This window comes from Danio aesculapii, chromosome 22 (genome assembly GCF_903798145.1).
Source record: "Danio aesculapii chromosome 22, fDanAes4.1, whole genome shotgun sequence".
Lineage (NCBI taxonomy): Eukaryota > Metazoa > Chordata > Actinopteri > Cypriniformes > Danionidae > Danio > Danio aesculapii.
This window is the reverse complement of record NC_079456.1, coordinates 30,627,455-30,648,302: the sequence shown is the minus strand read 5'-3', so window position 1 is coordinate 30,648,302 and position 20,848 is coordinate 30,627,455. Positions and strand designations below refer to the sequence as shown.

Below are 20,848 nucleotides of genomic sequence, written 5' to 3'. Positions count from 1 at the left end.
GACTTGATGTCTGGTAATGAGGAAATTATTGAGACAAGAGTGAGCAAGCGACAAAATCACGAAGGCCCATGTAGTGATGTTCTAAGCATTAAATTTGTTAGGCTAAATAAATAGCCCAGTAAAGACATCTCTAGTGCAAATATCTGGCTCATCCCATAGAAACTGTGCCTCGTATTAGATCAAGAAGTAAATTTACTCTGTGTTATAGAAAAAACACGAATAATGATCAAACTAGATAAACAGCAAATATGTGAAAATAGACATTTTTTAAAGTTTGGTATTCCAAACATCAGGTCACTTGCACCTAAAGGACTTATTGTAAATAATAATTTTACTGAAACCTGGCTTAAACAAATGACTGTTTTAGTTTAAATTAAGCCGCTCCTTCGGGATATATTTATAAGCATGAGCCTCATCAGACTGGTCGTGGCGGTGGAGTTGCATCAGTCTTATTGATTTTCTTAATGTTAATCAGAGAAACAGACTTTTGTTTGAATTATGCAGAAAATATGTAGAGATATGCAGAAAAAATTATATGTCATCTCTCTCTATAATCACCATATATAGACCCCCAGGACCCAATGTAAATTTTCTAAAAGAGTTTTCAGATTTTATTTCTGACTTACTAGTTAAAACTGATAAAATACTAAATGTAGGAGATTTCAACATCCACATAGATGACGGCAATGATACATTAGGACACGCGTTGACAGATTTATTTATTTTTGTTATTATTTCTTATTTGCCATGTCACCCTGCAGCCCGAGACCGGATACTCACTGAAGCTGAAGCCTAGTTCACACTACAGGATTTTAAGCCTGATTTGAGCCTGATTTTGGAAGTTAAAAATTTGGAAGCTCGCCAGTCTTTATGTGTGAACTACTGAAGAACGCGTCAAAGTGGCTCGCTGAATAGTCACTGACACCTCGCAAACGGAAATCCAATATCTAGCATGCTGAATATTCCATAGCAGTCGGCCGACTTGACCCCACGTGAGGTCAGATGTAGTGACGAGCTGCAGCCAATGAGAGAGCATATCAGCATAAGCTGAATGCCTGTGTGCTCAGGAGCCCAACAGAAACGTCTTTAATTGGCTAGAATGGGCATAGACGCACTTGCTTTATTCTGCCTTAACACTAAGAGTAGGCTATATTAACAGGGGAACTAGAATTCTATAACTATTAGGATTACCATACTGCTCATTCTGACCATTCTCATGTAAAACATCATATTGTCACATCATATTTACATTCAAAGCTTCTACTGAGATATTAAAATTAAGCTCTAATGTCTGTCATCATATTTGATGACACAATTACCCTAAAAATATTATCTTTTTTGGTAATACAACCTATAAATATGTAGTTAAGATAGAACAATGCAAAGGTCTGGGGCTTGCTTTTTTATTTTCACTATCAAACAGGAGCTATTTCCCTGCACAGAATATGCTGTTTTGAAAAATATATCTGAAGTAAATTTACGTTTTGGTATCAAAAAGTTATGTTTTAGTTAGCAGGAAGTTGCTAGGCAAAAAATGCATGCATATTTAAAGTCACAGCGAAAAGTAGCAGACATGCACGCAGTCATTTTGACCAATATGGTAATTAAAGGTAGAAATGCTCAGTTCTTTACTGTTATGTAATTTTAAAAATATAACAATGTTAGAAAGAAACACACAGATATTTAGGAAATGTCAGGGTGTTATAACTATGTTAGTTTTATTTTTATTTATACTTATGTTAGTTATTAAATTACAAAAATTAAAAACTCGCTGTGTGTTAATCCACTCGAACCTTGCAGATGAGCGATTGATCCGCTGATGCATCAGCTTATTGACAATGTTTTTAAATGCTTTCTTGAAAGCTTGAATGCTGTCAGTGATGTCATCAGCACACAAGCTTAGTTCAGCTTTTTCTGACGACTCTTCCCTCAACATTTCATTGGCTGTGGTTTGGTAGCTTGACTGAGCTGAGTTTTTGTCAGATCTTGTAGTGTGTGACCCCCCTCTTGTGGATCATTTACGTGGTGTTGCATAGTGTGAACACCACAGAGATTAAAAGACACAAAATCAAGTCATGTAGTGTGAACAGCACAGCGATCTGCCGATGTTTAAAATATTGTAGTGTGAACTAGGCTTTAGCAGGGCTGAGCATGGTCAATACCTGGATGGGAGACCACATGTGATAACTAGGTTACTGTTGGAAGTGGTGTGAGGCCAGAAGGGGGTGCTCAACCTGCGGTCTGTGTGATGTCCTAATGCCCCAGTAAAAAAGTAAAGGGGACACCATACTTTCAGTGGGTGCCGTCTTTTGGATGAGACGTTAAACCGAGGTCCTGACTCTCTGCTGTGATTAAAAATCACATGGCACTTCTCGTGAAAGAGTAGGGGTGTAACCCCGGTGTCCTGGCCAAATTCCCTCCATCAGCTCTTCAGATCATGGCCTCCCAATCATGCCCATACACTGAATTGGCTCTATTACTCTCTCTCCACTCCACCGATAGCTAGTGTGTGGTGAGCGCACTGGCACCGTTGTCCTGTGGCTGCCGTCACATCATCCAAGTGGATGCTGCACATTAATGGTGGAATGGAGAGACCCTCCTCATAACTGTGAAGCGCTTTGGGTGTATGGCCACATACAATAAATGTGCTCTATAAATGCACATTACATTACATTATTTGCTCCGGACCAAAAAAGAAAGGATCATCCAGACTGTTACTAGCAACAAGTCCACTAACTGGCACATCTGAGATGGCACCATTAATGCTGAAAAGTTCATAGAGACTTTAGAGCAGAGTACACTGTCTTATTTTCCAGGTACGCCCATGCATTCAGTTCCTAAATGTCTTTTAAGTGTTGTGAAAAAGATTGGCAACATTACAAAGTGATAAATTCTTTACTATACCAACTTTTTAAAAAATGTATAGCAAGAACCAAAATTGGAATAGGTGTTTATTTTGAAAAACAAAACAAAAACAACAAAAATCCAGAGGAACACATTAAATAATGTTTGTTGTATTGTCTGCAATGACATACATACTTCGATTATGGCGATTATCAGTATAACTACTACAGCTGCTACTATACACACCCAGTATAAAGTCACCACATCTGGACCCTTTACTTCTTGTCAGTTTCCTTCATCGGCTGATATGTTTTCCTTGTCTGCTGTTGATTGTAGAAAGATCAAAATAGCATAATAACATTTTTTATCATTTAAAATGAAAAACATGTTAATAAAGCATGTTCACATACCCTTGATAATCAGCTCTATTTTGATGGCTTGTTGTAGCAGGTGTATTTTCCAGCATCAGTGTGTTAAGTTTAATGGAGAGGTTTCCTCTCAGATACTTCCAATTGGACCTGTCTGTCTCCTGTCTGGTCTTTGCCTCAATGAGAACCTGAAGTCCTTTTGCCCTGGCCTGTTTCAAACTGTTTTTGGATTCCCCTTCAAGCTGCCTCTATTATATCGGCCAGTCCAGTGGCCTATTTTTGAAATTCATCAGACAATCTCTTCAGGCTCTATCCTCTGGATTTCTGTCTTTTCTGACATTTGTAGCAGCAAGTCTGCAAGTATTTTTTTAATCATCCTTTTACCTGCTGCGGGCATTATTTGGTTTTTGACCTTTTGGTAAAAAAATCTGTCCTGTCCTGGAGTCCATTTTGTTTAAAATAATGGTTATGTGTTGCCTCGTCTCCTGGCTCTGGTTTTCTATTCCTCAGCAGGAGGAGGCTGATCTTTCTGGTATTCCAGTGACCTACCATGATCTTTGTCTGGTCTTAAGCAAGTTCTGGGTCATATCTCTCCCTCTTTACATACCTTACGAATGTTCAATCAATCTGCTCCCTGGAACCTCTCCTCCTTGGTGCAGGGTATGCTCCATTTCAAGTCTTGAGCATGTAGCCATGGGCACATACATATGCTGGCCTCATCTGACTCTCCTCTGCTCAAGAAAGTCCAGATTTTTCTTTGTGTAGAAGAAAAACAGATGAATGGTATTACAGTTAAAAACAGGTGCCCCCTTCCCTTAATGTATTCTTCCTAAGATGTTGCAGGAGGCAGGATTCTTCACAAAGTTGGATGACTGCAATGCTTACTGACTGGTCTGCATCCTAAAGGGGGATAAGTGAAAGACAGGCTTCTCGCTGGCCACTTTAAGTACTGGATCATGCCTTTTGGGCTGATGAATGCCCCGGCTGTCTTCTAGGGCCTGGTCAATGATGTGCTGATAAATATGCTAAACAATTTTGTCTCTGTATGCAGTGATGATTTTTTAAATATTATCATATACTTTCTAGGAACACTATTGATAAATTGCTGCCCCCTTGAGGGCTCTTATCACCACTAGGACTCCCTTTCGGTGGTATTCTCAGACTCAGACTGCCTTTGAGAGACTCCAGACCTGCTTATCTTTCTGTTTCTGTTTGGGCAGTTTATTGTGGAGATGAATGCCTTGAAGGTTAGGGTATACACTTTTCTCAGCTGGTAAAATGTATTCAAATTTTTCAGGCAAACAGGGCCTTGTAAAATTGAATGAAGAAGAAGGTTGGCTTTTTAGTAAAAAAGGTTAAGGACCTTTTTGTGCACTATGGAATGTAAACACATTACATCCTAACTTGTGAAGCATTAACATTCGAAAGTTGGTTATTCCTTTTATCCATTCTGTAGTAATAATTACAAAATTCTCAAGAAGAAATTCAGTGCTTTTTGAAACTGCAACTGCGTTAAAAGAATTTTAAAGATTGCATTAAAATTTTATTAAGTTTGGCTACGAACATCAGCTAAAATGACACATTGAACATACTTCGTTAAGACAGAAAAAGCATAAACATTAGATCATTCATTTTGAGTTTATTAAGATTTATTTATTGTTCTTCACGAAGCATGTCATATTCAGTGTATTTACATATTCACCAATTTCTTGAGTTTATTTGTATACTCTGATTTCCACACAGTTTTTAAAATGTTATTAACAGACATTACAATGTATAGTTTAATCTTTATAATTAGTAGCTAAAAAACTGTATATTAATGTCATTTAACCCAAATAAAACAAATGTTTGTTTTGAGAATGTTTTGGAAAATGCGATTAAATTATTAGTGTTATGCTGTACAATAAATGGATTAAAAACAAAGAGTGTACTAGAAAGTAGACCTAGATGTCTAATTCTGTCATCATATGTATTTATCCAAACTATTGATTGCTTGCTCTTTTGTGAATTCGTTCCATCCTTCTGAAATCTGATCCCACCTATGGAATGTTTTCCCAAAGTAATTTTGCAGATCAGTTCGAAATTTGCAGACAAACCACTTCCAGTATGGCAGATCAGAGCAGTCAGGAGTGATGTGCCATTCTGCATAAACACCTCCTGCTCTTCTGTATTCTTTGCATGAAAACCATTGATCTGTGTAGAACTTTTTGTAAGATTTCACTAAGGTTGTGCAAAAATCTGTACTGAGCTGCTCTGTTTCATCATAGCAGCATCCCATTAGTCCATTCACTCGATGGAGTGGAACACTGTGATCTCCAGTATGGTTTTCTATTGTGTTGGTGCAGGTGGCACCACAGAACGGGCACTGAACCCAACAGCACTGACAGAGATGATCAGTCAGAACCTGATCTGGTCTGTCATTGGGTTCCAGGTTTTCTAGAAGCATCTCTGTGGTAAACTTATGCTGTATTTCATTTGATAATGAATCAAGTAATTTGCTTATTACATCTTCTAATAGGTTGAGATCATCAACTCCATCATAACTCACTCCACTGAAGTCCTTTACGGAAAATATAAGCATATCCGAGAGCTGTTCTGTGAATACATCCAACCACTTCGGAACATCTCTACTGGTCTTGATGACTAGTGTAGTCGCTCTATGAGCTGCTTCTGCTATCTTTTTCTTGAGGTGTTCAATGTTCTGCTTCATCTTGGGACGAACACTCATTCTAAAGTTATCAGTGATGTACTGATTGACTTCATCTCTGATGAAACTCTTAAAGTGGTCTCTGGGATTGGTTATGTAGTTTTTGTATTTGTCAAAATCTTCCTTTTCTGCCAGAGCCTTGAGAATGTGTTTTTCAAGTTTAGATCGGTTTCCATTCAGTGATTCACAGTCTGTCTGAATTTCATTGGCCAAATCTCTGGCAGTGTCTTTGTAGACACATTTTTGAATGGGCTCTTTCAGTTTCTGACATATGATCTCACCAAAAATTGCAGCTGATGTCGCACCCTGACAGAATTTCTGGAAAATACTGTAGTAAATTTCACGCTTCTCTTCAAAGTAAAAAACAGGATCATTGGCTTCCCTGAATTTGACATGTTGGTCTGTGATAAACTTGTTCTCTCTATCACAAATGGAAATGACCAAATCTAAGAAAAATTCTTTCTGGAACACATATTCTCTGCAATCTTGCTCATAATCTTCTGTTCTGGCCTTGATATAATCTGCGAGCTCCTGAATGTAGGTTTTATTGTAGCCCATTTTGCAATGTTATATGAAATTATTTTTGAATCTGCTTGATGAGCAATGTCATCAACAAAGGCTCTAATTTGAGTTTCAGCCTCAAACTTCAGTTTAGCTGATTCTGTAGTTCCACCAGATCTCTTTAACTGTACATAATCTGAATAGCTTTGCACAGAGAAAATATCTCTGTTTCTCCAGTCGTTCACAGAAACACTTTCATAGTTACTAAGGAGTTGTTTCATGTCATTTAATATGTCAATGTTTTGGATTTGAGGAGTTTGTTTGGTAATCTCCTTAACACACTCTTTCCAAAAGGAATCAAACTCTCTTTTGAGGATAGTTTCATCATTTGCTTTGTTTTTGAGTTTTACTGCAAGTTCTTTGCTCTTTTCAAAGAGAGTGTTTTCATGACGTGTCCTCTGTTCATCAATCTTTTTCTTCATCTCTCGCTGTTGAAGAATCTCATTTAATTTTCTTGCTGTTTCTTTAACAATGTTTTCCTGAAGTTCTTTGATTTTGATGTCAAACGATGCTTTCCACTGTATCAGTATTTCTTTATCTTCATCATTTTCAAAAAATTCTGACATTGTTTTTTCTACCTCTCCACTTTTTACTTTTAATTTTCCATGAAGATCTATTTGAGTAACTTCATGAAGTGCTCCATTTTCTATTTTATTATGGAGTTTGTTCTCTACATCCAGCATAGTTTTGCGAAGACTCCATGACCATTTGTTGTATTCTGTCTCAAGCTTTCGGTACGTCGCAATTTCCAGAGAATTTCTGAAGCTGAAAACAAATCGCTCATTCAGTAAAGCCTCCCAGAGGTCATGAACACGATTCTTTAGGTGTATCAGCTCTAAGCCATTTGATTTTGAAGCATGGCCAAAAAATGCTTGCTTTAGCTCTTGGATGTTTTCACAGTATGATGGGTTTGGTGGTGCCATTGGTGGACTGCCCTCCCAGAGCTGTGCAAAATATTTCACATCTTCCTGAATATCAAAATTAATGATGTCATTGAAAGACTTTGCATCAGAGACTTCATCTTTAGCAGCAAGTTTTGTCATTTCATCCAGAGTCTCCTGAAGCCGTCTTCTTCCCTCCATGTTTCTCTCTCTTGCTGAAATTTCTGAAACATTCTGATGTACAAACATGCAACTGGGATTCAGTTTGACTTTCTTCATCCTCATGAAGGCTTGAACAACAATTTGAAGAACGTCCTGCAGCTCTGATGGGTTTTCTCCAAAAACGTTGATCAATGTCAAATTACCAAGACCAACAACAAATGTGGCCAATTCATTGTCCTGATGTCTTGTTGATCTTCCAGCGAATTCTGGAGCACGAAGCCCTTCAGTATCAACAACCAGAATATAGTCAAACTTCAGCTGTTCTTTCATCTTCATTTCCTCTGAAACTCTGATCAGTTGCATGAAAGCTCCTCTGGTGCATCTGCCAGCACTGACGGCAAACTGCAGTCCAAACATGGCGTTCAGCATAGTTGATTTCCCAGAGCTTTGAATCCCTAAAACTGACAAAACAAAGACTCTCTGGTCTCCCAGTTTCTGAATGAGTTCATGAAGAACAGCAGTAACCCAGACCACAGGAACATGAGCAGCATCCCCATCCATCAGCTCCAGAGGAAATCCAGAGATCATCATGTCTGCAGCAAGACCTGGGAGAGAAGTAAAACTACAGGGCAGACCTTGCTTGTTCTTGTTCTCTGATATACATGATTCATAGATCTGACCAATCTCTCTCAGGATGTGCTCCAAGCCAAAGGTTGCAGCTTGAAGTTCATTTGATATCTTAAGAAGTTCTGGATGTTCATCTGTTGTCGGTTGCTTAGCTCTTTTGTCTTTTGTTTTTTTCTCAGCTCTGGCTTTTGTCCATATTTTATCATACTCATAATGTAGAGTAGAAAGGTCAGCTGAGGTATATTCATCCAGGAGGATCGTGAGCCATTTAAGAAAAAACATCTTGTCATTCGAAAGTTCTGAATACATTTCTTCAATAAAATACTTCATTAAATCCCCAGTTTTCAATTTATGCTGCTCCTGACGGAGTTTCTTCATTTCGTTTTGTTTTATTTTCATGTCGATTTCATTTCCTCTAGATCGATGTAGTTCTTTGTTCTTCTGACACCACTGATGCCACAGTTTTCCCTGACAGGGCAGAAATAGTTCTTTAATTCTGGTCAGATTCTTCCTGTAAGTAACTCATCAAGTGTTGCGCTGCTTCTTTTCCTCTTTTACATTCAACATCATGTTCCTCATCTATGCTGATTCCTGAGTATCTGGAAACATCTTCAAGCCTGAAAATTGAAGATGATGTGAATGAGAGACCTTTATTTATAGCTTTAACAAGTTCTTCAGATACATCTGACTGATTTCTATCCTTTAATCCAATTTTAGATTTTCCTTTCTTTGCCTCAGTTAAACCACATTCGTTCTTAGTTAAAAGACAAATTAGTGGCTTTTTGTCATTCAATAGTGCCCGAATCATCGAGGCACTCTTCTCATTCTTGTCAAGCTGTGGTAGAATAATAACATTGACTGAGGCCATTTCAGTGAGAATCTGCATCTGTTTCTCATGGTCTCCTGCATCTCCATGAAGGTTACAAAAGGCAACACACTGAGTAAATTTATCAGTGCCTTTCCCAGAAGGACAGTACCAGGCGATCTCAACCACTCCATTCATCAATAATCTGTTTTTTATGCTTCCTGAGCAGTTTTTGTGGAAGAATGTGTTGTGTTTCTCATTGATCAGATTGTTCATTAGCTGAGATTTGGATGAAGACACTGACCCAAACCTGAAGAAGAACACCATTGGTGTTTCTGCCTTCCATACTGGCTGAATTGTACTGATGATTTCATTGTTGGCATCTTCTTTTATCTTCCAGTTCTTGTTGATTTGTCTGAATGTCCAGAGTGGAAACTCAATCTCTTGTGTGAATGGATCAGGAACAAGCAGGGGCAGAGCATACTGACACTGAGACAGTTTAGTGACCATCAGCTGCTTCAAGAATCTATCAGCACAATGAAACACAGCCATCTGAATATCCATTGGATGAAAATGATCTTGCGTGTTTGTCTTTTCAGGAATAAAGAGACTTTCTTCAAAAAAATCAACATCACTCTCTTCAGATGCGTCATAATTACTTTGTTGTTCATCATCCTGCTCTTCAGCCTCACTAGTTTTAATGTATCTTGTCCTATAGTTTCATCATCAGTAGTTTTTGTAGGAAACATGTATTAGCTCCTCCTCAGCACAAGACTCTAATGACAGTGATGAATGTGTAGATAGTTGAAGAACATCTTCAGCTCTTAGTTTACTGGGATCAATTTCGTCAATGTTAAGTTGAAGTCTATGAAACAATTGCTTTATTTCATCACTCCTTCCAATTTCCTTCTTCTGATTCAGTCTTTCACCATGCATTGGTGGCTTCTTTGCCTGAGAAATAAACAGCACATTTAAAATAATGCATGATTTTCAGAAATAAAAAAAAATTGAACTTTTTCTGTCTTACACTGCTGGCGACAAAACTAGCAAACTATGTGTGTGCTTATTTTTTGATTTCTTTGTTAAAGTGATCTATATTAGAAATCAAATATGCAAAACCACAAATTTTACATTAGAATATAGGTATGCTTGTGAAGACAGAAAATGCTTTCACACCTGCCTTGGTTAGTTTGGTTGAATGACACGAGAGTTTATTTTTTTGTGTGATTTATTTCAGCTGATATGAATGCAGCAACTGAATTTGCTGCAAAAGCAGATGAAAACAAGTGCACCAAGACCTGTTTGAAGAGGTGCACAACTGCAAAAATCGGTGGCACATCTTTGGACTCAACCAGCTGTTGTAGTCAGCTGCTCTTTTTATTATGGGACGAGAGCAAGTATTTGTTTATAGCTTCTGATCTACATTTTTGAAATGTATAGTTTACATTGAAGTGATGTATACAAATTATAAAATACACTGTGGCCATAGATACAATCAGCCAGCCCAGACATTACTCCATACAAACAAGCGTCATGTTTTCTGCTGACTTTGTCTTCCTCTCTATGTTTATTTTCAGGAGTTCCGTATGAATATGTTATACCTGACCAATCAAAAAGCAGTTGTGTTATGTTCAATAACACATCTGGCTAATGCATGATGATGACATTGTCAGATGACTGCATTTTGGTTAGTTTTAAATGGTTCAGTCTAGAACAATCACTGTGGTGTGTGGCGACAGTGCCAGACCAGCATTGCTGTGGTCCCTGTGCCCCAGATGCAGAAGACGGTGAGCCATGACTCCACATGCAGCCTCAAATGGGTGTTTTTCCTCTGCATTTACAGAGGCCAGTGCCTAATGCCAGCTTTGAACACTTCCACAAGAGCACTGCACTGCATCCACACCTGGACCTGCACAGCAGATTTCTACACACGCACCATTAACCTCAGTTCAAAGGCAAATCAGCAAAAAACAACCTCCAGCAGTATATACAGCTAGTTTAACCTTTAAAGGGTCACGAAACACCAAAACACATTTTTTGAGATGTTGACAGTCATATATGTGTCCTACGCTGCTAAAAACACTATTAGGACACATATATCTCACAAAAAAGTGAAAATTGGTTGTTTTGTGTTCTTTCGAGCATATTTGTTCTTTTGGTTTGAAACAAATTTTCACATACAATATATTTGTTTCGTGGGGGCATGCATGACATGTTCCTGAAATAAAGAGAAAGTGCCAAACTACAGTTTCAGTCGAAAAATTTATAATTTGGCAAATAATTTGATTACTGATGTCCATGTAAACACAGTGTTTGTTTTGCCACTGTGAAAATCAGGTGTGTGCTCAAACTGAACTCCCATTTTCATGCAAACTTTCCCTCTTTACCTGCCCCAAAACAGAGCTGGACACACCCACTTTCCTGACTTTTTTCAACTAAAGGTATGAAAACACTCTGCTGAGACAGGGGGGTTTAGCGGCCTTTTAAGGCTCATAAACACTGGGACGCTTTTCACTTACATTTATTGACTTTTTGAGATGTTTGTCTGCATTCAAACCCAGGCAATTTTCATCTGCAATGAACACAGCGAACATGCAAAATCACACCCTGATGTTAGATGGCACTTAATGAACTTGCAAGTCAGGTAAGAAAAGTTTTGAATTATGTTTGCTACTCTCCACTTTTACTGACATTACTGTAGTTGCTGTTGTGTTCATAATACAGTCTTTGTGTTCAGACACCAGTGATAAAAAGCATTGTCTTCTTCATTGAATGAAAGTGAAATAGGGATCATTTCAACTGTTTTGCACTTGAATGCCTCCAAGTGGTGTTAACTTAAGCAGCTCCAGTCATATGAAAACAAATGACAATCTGATTGGTGTAAAAGTTTTTGGCTTAGCGTGTCTAAACAAAAAAATGAGCATGAGGTGTTTCTTTTAGAAAAAGAGCATTTTGCACTTTAGTCATGGGGGGTTAAATTCAACAAAAAAAAAAGCACAAGCAAAAAGTATCCCAGTGTGAACGGGCCTTTACTCTTGTATTGGTGTCCTCACTCCATCAGTACAAGCGGGTGGAGAATGTGGGCAAAAAGGAGTGAGAAAATAACCATCTAGCTCAAACACCATTCTTACAAATCTTCCCATCTGTTCACAGGCTCTCTGGGATCTCTCTTTCACCCAGCGATGGCATCAAGGAGATTGTCAGATGCCACGCTGAGGTGACCACTCTTGGTGCAGCTTGCACAGAGAAAATGCTTTTAGCATCCCCCTAGCAACCACTGGCAGTACTGGCTGCTTCATACCTCAATGACACCATCATTCACTCAAATTCACATTATTGAGCTGGGAGGAACATCTGGATTGTCTGTAAAGTTCCTGGTATTAAGGAGGGAAAAGCTTGACTGTTTTTTTGGGTTAGCAGGTTACTACTGGTGTTTCATATCCAACTTTCCTCTGTAGCCAGCCCTTTAACATACCTGTCTAAGAAGGGGCAGTTAAAAAGAGTCCCTAGTCCCTAGTGTTGCATTCTCCAGATTTCGGCTGCCCCTTCATAATACAAATGATCGCTTCCAACACTTGACTGGGTACTGTGCTGTCACAACTGAAGTGTAGAAAGCCGCCCAGTGCCAGATTCAACATTGCAATGGTTAGTCAGCAGCTAGTCACAATTAAGACTCTCACTTATCAACCTTCTCAGACACAGAAGACGGTGTGCTCCAACTCCACATCGAGTCTCTGACAGGTGTTTTCCATCTGCAGATACAGAAACCAATGCCTGATGCTAGCTTCCTGTTCCTGTGGTCTGGGTTACTGCCGTTTACTACATTTCTACAAGAGCACAGAACTGCACCCACACCTGGACATTTACAGTATCAGTTTTTCAGCACATGCACACTTCACCTCAGTTCTTGTAAGTAAACCCCTTCTGAGGATTTGTGTTGTACCTTACTCTTATGTTGAGTCCTTACTCTACCTGTGTACCATTTGTTTCCTTTGGTCTAAACCAAACCACAGGTGTGAAGGCATCCTAACATTAAGGGCACCTAGGTTAGCCCTTTTTTTTAGATTTAATATAAGTGTTTTGTGTCTCCAGAATGTTTCTGTAATGTTTCAGCTCAAAACACCCATCAGATTTTTTATTACACCTTTTATTAAATTCCTATTTATACATTTTTCACTGGGTGGCGGTTTTTGGTGTACCGCTCCTTTAAGGCTAGTCCTCCCCGCCCACCGTTTCTACGTGCCTTAATCTCCTCCCTAGGCTGCGTCAAGACAACAGACAGACTTAAAGGAAGCAGATCTCAAGTAGCGTTTGTGAGAAATACTACAGTAAGAACTTTACCAATGAGTATTTATTGTGCAGTTGCATGGCAGAGTCGCACAAGTTCACGCACGCCCACACAGATACCCGCGCGCACACACACCGCAGTAGACACACACACACCACACACACACAGACAGACAGAGCGCCCGTTTAGCTTTGCACTCTTTTGCACGCAAATGTGACATGATACAGGTTAATCTCCACTGCTGTATGGATATATGTTATATTAATGTACAAATTAAACCTGATTTAACGTCCACAAACCGGGATTGAAGCGTCTTCCTGTATAATTGTTCTGACACGCGGCTGTGCTGATGAAGTAAAGCTAAGCTAAACTCGCTTGTACTTCATTCCACACATGCTCTGTTTCTAAAACATTTTAACATGTGAAACTTACTCTTTGATCACATTTGATGATGATTGATGAACCTAGCAAACTGAACACCCTTTATTTCCCGGTTGCTTTGCGCACGTCTGGTCTTGTTTATATGATTATACACGTGACTACCGGGACATGTTAATACGTGCAGCTGTCAATCAATTGGTGGGCGGGGGGACTGCACTCCTACGTAAAGTTGCGGTCGATCTGAAAACCGCTCCAATTGGTCCACTGTTTTATGTTGTTAAATTGAAAAAAAAAAGACTGGGTGTGGTTTATATCACCCCAATATGACGGTCTATACACCATACATGCACATATGTCTGTACCAACAGCTTGAAAAGTAGATTTTTCACCATAGGTGCCCTTAAAATATACAAAATAAACAACAAAAACCATGAAAGGTAAAGTGAAACTACTTTAAGAAGCAAGTTGTATGTCCACATTAATAGAATTCTTTCTAACTTCCTGCTCCATTTTTATTTTATGCCACACCCAACACTTACCATATGTCTCTGTTTTGTTACTGTGTTCGAGATGTTGTCCATACTATCTTCAGTACTTGTAGTTTGATCTTGGCACAGAACAGAAAAGGTGATATTTAAAGCACTGAAGTGTTAATCTAACAATCTGCAGAGTATGTACAATATAAATAGTTGTATATATTTTGAACAAACACAATCCTGCACAGTAGCGTAATTTAACCAAAAACAGAATATTGTAATCTAATAATAAGTTGGTGGCTTTATATCCCTCTCATTTGCCTTTTTATTCTCATCTCCTTATAATAATTCATTATCTAACCAACTTTCTGTCTCGCTACAAACCCAACCCGCTCTTAAAATCTCAAAACTCTGGGCTTCTGGTAGTACCTAAAATAGCAAAGTCGAGTAAAGGAGGTCGAGCTTCTCATTTATGGCTCCTAAACACTGGAATAGCCTTCCTGATAATGTTCAAGGCTCAGACACACTCTCGCAATTCAAAACTAGATTAAAGGCCTATCTTTTTAGTAAAGCATACACTCAGTGCATCACTTAGCGGTATGAGACATGAATGTGCCCCACACAGGTTTCTTCATCTCGTATATATACACTATGAACAGCAGCTACGCTAATTATTCTCTTTATTCTTTATTTTTCCACCTGGGGATACTCATCCCGAGGCCCTCAGAGACTATGCAGTGCCACTGATGGATCCAAGACCAGCGACAAGATGATCCCAAGGTTTCCATAATCATTGGGACCAGGCCGCATCCTGAGCAGCTGCTGTGGTGGTCATGGAGGAATGGAGAGCATTCCTGATTCTTGTGATGCTCCGGGGGACAGATGAGTCTCCAGCCTCTCCAGCCGCCTAAATTGCAAGCTCTGCACAAGAAGTTTTGACACAAGATTTGACACAATCTACATTGTAAAAGCGCTATTACAAAGGTGAATTGAATTGAAAAGTGTTTTGTTTTATTTTCAGTTCATTCCTGTGTTTAGTCTTTTCCTGTGCCTTGATTTGGCATTTCTGCAAAACGTATCATTCATACTGGATGTTCTTGATTTTCTTTGTTCATTCATTTAAATTTCTTTTGGCTTAGTCCCTTTATTATTCATCATGGCTCACCACAGTGGAATGAACTGCCAAATTATCTAGCATATGTTTTACACAACCGATGACCTTACAGCTGCAACCCAGTTCTGGGGAAACACTCATACACTCAGATTCACACACACAACCAATTTAGTTTATTCAATTCACCGATACTGCATGTCTTTTGGCTGTAAGGAGAAACGAAAACACCCAGAGGAAACCCACAAGTGCATGCAAACTACACATAGAAAATGCCAACTGACCCAGCCGGACTCAACTAAGAGCCTTCTTGCTGTGAGGAGGACAATTCTAAACCCCTGAACCACTGTGTTACTTTTCTCTGTTCTTACTTTCTCTAATTAATAGGTGGCCGACATTAGAGAGAGAGAGAGAAGAGAGAGAGTGGAGATGGGATCAGAAAAAGTCTGTGAGCCAGGATTAGAAATTGGGACAGCCGAGTGTGCAGACATATATTGCTATTGCCCCTCGGGTGTCCCAATTTTTAATCCTGGCTCACATTTTCCTGATCCATCCTCGCTATCTCTCAACTTTGCTTCCTGTTTAATATATTGTCCTATCCTAATATACAAAACACTAATAAAAAAATTAAATGGAACAACAATTATACACTAACTAAAATTTCAAAAACAACAGAAAATTTTATTGAAGGGTCATGAAACCCCCTTCTTTTGTTTGAAGTCTACCTCGAGATGGGCATGAAGCACTGCGAGCAGAGGGAGGAGTGGGTGTGGCCCGCAGAGCAGAGGGAAAAGAAGGGAGCAAACAACTGTTGTCAGTTGGCTCACAAATGAGACACAAACAATGAGGAGAACCATGATTTTATAATTTACAAAGTTAAAATGCAAGAAATAAACAGTAAGTATTTGAATGCCCTGCTACATATGTTATTCGAAATTTCATAAGGCCTACACATAACCCACAGTTTGTTATATACATACATATCATAAGATAATCATGTAAACACTAAATGAGGAGTACTTCACTCCTCCTGAATCCCCAGGTCTAAACGCAGACACAGTGGACAATAGTCCGCTAGGTCTCTTGCCCTATCTATTTCACACCATTAAACATAGGTGAACACAGCAGCACGGATATAAGTGATGTGTCTGAATGGTTATGAACTCAACTGATAAAAGACAAGTCCACCATTCTCCAATTCTCATACAGCTCTCCCGAAGCTGTAGAAAACTCCGCTATAAATAATGAGAAATCACAGATTTTGATCCCGCCCCAAATTTATTTCAAACTCTGAAGATGAAATTAGCTGACAAAAGCTTAAAATTATCCAGTTTCCCCACAATTAAGCTAAAGTTGTCTTACACCTGATGCTTAATACACAAATCTGTTAAAATTAAAAGTATCAAGGGTGTCTTGAACTTTTAATAAGCACTTCTGTGAGGAATTTTAAATATTTCAAAACTCTAGGATCTAGTGTGAGAAGCAAAATAAACATGACATATAACCAACATCAATCAATTAAACCAAATCTGAATTCTACCTTGAGATGTCTTGTTGTGCCCCGCCTTGTCTAAACACAGTGTTGTACATTTCACTAGTGTAGAACTGCTGGTCATTGTCAATAATCAGTTGCTCTATCTTCTTCATCAGGTCTCTAATGTCTGACTTCTTGTTCATGATCTTGCTGCAGGTGTGTAGCTTCCTCCACATTCTCGATCAGCTGCTCCAGAGCCGAGTTTTTCTTCAGGTCATCGATTATAGAGTCAGGACTCTTCTCGTTCTCGTAGGTGAAGAGAATCATCACAAACTTATGGACTCTGTCCCCCAAAACACTTTGAAGGCCACTCAATAGCCATAAGACCTGCATCTGTTAACTGTCCCAGTCGCACAACAAAGATGAAGGCCACTATTTATTTTCACTACAATTTGACCTGCAATTGGATCCAGAACCATGTGCAGATTCATGCAAACCAATCAGATTAATCACAGACACATGACGTCCTAATATCTTCTGCAAAGAACATTTCTGGATCTTGCTACATTTCCAACATTTGGTTGTGTATCTCCAACTAGAATATTGTCATCTTGAAACTGGACTGCCGCAGTGTTTCCAAATAACACAATGGTAAGATTGTTATCTATAAACACAACAAACATTATATGATTCATTAATATACTGCAATATCAGAACAGAAAACTTATACTATCCAGCAAATGCAAATAATTAGATATTATTTTCATACCCATACTGTTGAGCGAAAGAAGAGTCGAGACACTTGAGGTGCCCTGCTCATCATGATTGAAGATAAAGCTGTTCATTATTCTGAAAAGGATAGAGTTTACAAATGTTCCATCATGGTATTAAAGTGTGCAAGATAATGTATACAGTATAATGTCAATTGAATTCTGTTCAAAGTGTATCTTTCCAGATAACTAGCTTGTGTTCACCGTTTGATTACTATATGAGTATCAGGTCATAACTCCAGAGACTTTAACCTTTCCTGTTTGGTGAAAATCCAGTCTAACAAGATCTGCAGTCTGATGATCTCTACTAAATCACATGGCATCTTTTCTAAAAACAGCTGACCAAATACATCTGTATCTGTATTGACTAGCTTACCACTAAAAGAAAATTAGGTACAGTACAACATACATGCTAAATGATGCTGGGTTGTATTAACCCAACGTGGGGTAAAATATGGACAAACTCAACAGTTATTGAATTTTTATTTTATTTAATAAACAACAACATTTGGTTGGTGCAGAACAACATTTTTAGTGTACTTGTACTCTATTTATTATTATTTTACTTTTTTCCACACAACCCTAAAGGCTGCTTTTGTTATTAATACCAACAATCTGTATCATGTAATTCTCTGTCAGAAAATAAATCTTTTTAGGTGCAGAACCATAAATAATCATTCTGAAATTTGTTCTTCAGAATTTTTACTGAAATATTTTTTAAATTTGCCATTTGTGTTTTACCTTTACAAGCTATGACAAATATGGTTATTTAACTTTGACATTTCACTTCTAAGACACTAAAAGGTAATCATAAGCCATAAAAATACATTACAAAGCAATAAAAAAATAATCTGTTTTCTCACTGGGTGTGTCATCTCTCCTGAATCGTCATGTGATCCGCAGTACTGTGTGTGAAAGTGAAAATGCTTCTCTGTTTTGACAGTACACATATTCGCTTTTGTAATTTGCATAACAGTACAAAGCCTATTCATCATTAACTTAACACTTAAGCATCTTAAAGTTCAACATTAACGAATTGTAACCAACAAACAGTTCACCAATTTTAACTGAGAAGTTGATTGGTGTGTACTGAATTTTGTGAGCAAATAAACAACATAATCTTCAGTTATGACAAATGACAACAATCATTTATGACAGCTTTATTTAATGCTGTTAGAATCATTACCCAAATTAACTTTTTTTTTGTTATAACTAAATAGTTAAAATCCATTATATATATATATATATATATATATATATATATATATATATATATATATATATATATATATATATATATATATATATATTCTAAAATTTATTCCGTTTTATTTTAAGAAAAAGAAAAACATTGTGCTAAAAACAAAACGGTGTGTGTGTGTGTTTTACCTTGTCCACGTCGTCGTAGTTTTCATGCCATAAGTGATGTGTCGTTTGCGAACCAGTCGCATTTATTAAGAGCCGACTCTTTATAGCGACAGGTGTATTCGACGTAAACAGTCGACGGTCACCGAGTTGAGCCGAGCGCAGCCGAAGGCTGAGCCGAAACCGAAACTCTCGGGTTCCCGTAGTTTGCTGCAGTCAAGGCAGATTACATGGCGTGGTCAATGAGTTTTGTTATTGCATTAGCAAGAGAAGACACAGTACTGCAATATGGTATATAATGTAAATAATAATAATAATAATCATGACTCTCAGGACTCTATTATATGTAAATTCAAATGGACAATTAAACTGTAATATCATAATTTTTTTCTCTTAATTTTAATTAAATTTTATTTCTCTGGCTGTTTTTATTTATGTTATTTTCTCTACTTGTAATAGTATGTACGATTGACTTATTGTGTGAATTGTATTTGTTGTAATAGGTGTTCATATGCAATAAAATAATAATGATTATTTTATAAAGCTGTGGAAAGCTAAAAAAAAAAAAAAAATACATAAGGGAAGAGTTACAGCAGCCTATATACAAATCAAACTCAAAATATATAAATCATACAGAGATTACTATTTACAGACTACTTTTATCATACAGAGTAAACGAGAGGGACCATGAAACAAAATAAATATTAATGAAGATTAAGCAAAGCTCAAATTATTTAAGTTTTAATAGCTTTCTTGTTAGATGTTCAAATTTTATTTGTTTGAAAATGCTAAATAGGGTTTACATTTATTAAACTTATATGGATATCAAACTTTCGGTCCCACTGTTAAATTTGACATGCCACAGCAAAAAAAAATAAAAATAAATAAATAATATAATAATGTAAATGCATCAATAATTTATGTTAAAAAATAAATCGTTAATAGATTTTTTATTTATTTTTTACCACCACTGCCCACCTATATAAGATAATGGATGCCATCATCTTCAAAGGTCAAAAATAGTTTTTTTTTATTATTTTTTTAAACAAAGTAAATCTTCCATTGGGGTTTTGCTTCGTATTTCATAGAGACATTATGTATGTTGTATCAAGTCTTTCAAATTTGAATAGGTATCCTTTGAAAACCAACCATTTTTATTGTTGCTGATGATGAATCTAAAATGATTGCTTATTTACACCATACCTGTGTAATATATTAACTCCTCCCTTCTTTCAGAATACTTTTGTCTTAATAATATTTTATTTAATTTTTACATTATAATAATTATTTTCAATAAAACTGACACTGGTAGTTAAAAAAAGAAAAAAAAAAAAAACCCAAGAAAATACCTTGGCACTGTATGTGTGTGTACCAAGATGTGCGTGTTCTCACCATGGAAAAATCCAACAGTGCATGGACAGCCAGACGTTACATTAAGTTGAAATGAAAAGGAGGAAACTATGAAGGTTATGTAAATATAACAAGAATAACAATAAAAACAACATATAATTAGTTAATTAAAAAATCTCAAAAACATCTATGTGTTTGCATGGTTTCACCTTGATACTTCAGATTTAATCAGAGGCGAACAGATTTAGGAGGAAAATATTTTGCATGCAAAGTATAAGCTGCAAAATAAAGAAACTAAAGTGATCAGAACTAGACACAGTACCTTTAAAGGGCCAATTCAGAATAAAGGATTCTGAAGAGTGAAAAATCTTTCTTGTCAAAGTTGCATCCATTTTTTTCTTGCATAACGGCATTATACATAAATTATCCTTACAAAGAGACAAAGACTAATACAATAATACCTTATTCAGCTCCAAGACAACCTGATGTACAAATAACTTTTGTAATTTTCACTTTATTACAATTTGGGACTCTAAATAAATGCTTAGACTTTAAAAGGTGTAAATTCATGATTCAACTTGACTAAGATTCGAAATGGTTCCTTGCCAGCCTTGTGTGGTTCTTGTAATATAAACGGTCCTACAGTATAATTTCTCAAAAAGGTTTCTTAATATCTTT

The 20,848-nt window shown here is 37.3% G+C and overlaps 1 protein-coding gene across 1 annotated transcript; it reads right to left on the bottom strand.

Moving 5' to 3' along the window:
• Positions 1 to 4,843: 4,843 nt before the first annotated feature.
• Positions 4,844 to 19,113, bottom strand: LOC130215796 (interferon-induced very large GTPase 1). The gene is given in 12 exon segments (XM_056447637.1): positions 4,844 to 6,482; positions 6,485 to 8,661; positions 8,663 to 9,906; positions 14,164 to 14,231; positions 16,752 to 16,773; positions 16,775 to 16,916; positions 16,918 to 17,051; positions 17,053 to 17,120; positions 17,123 to 17,230; positions 17,233 to 17,349; positions 17,455 to 17,534; positions 18,845 to 19,113. Coding segments are annotated over 12 exon segments (5,529 nt in total). The 5' UTR covers positions 18,907 to 19,113; the 3' UTR covers positions 4,844 to 5,175.
• Between the last annotated feature and the right edge of the window lie 1,735 nt (positions 19,114 to 20,848).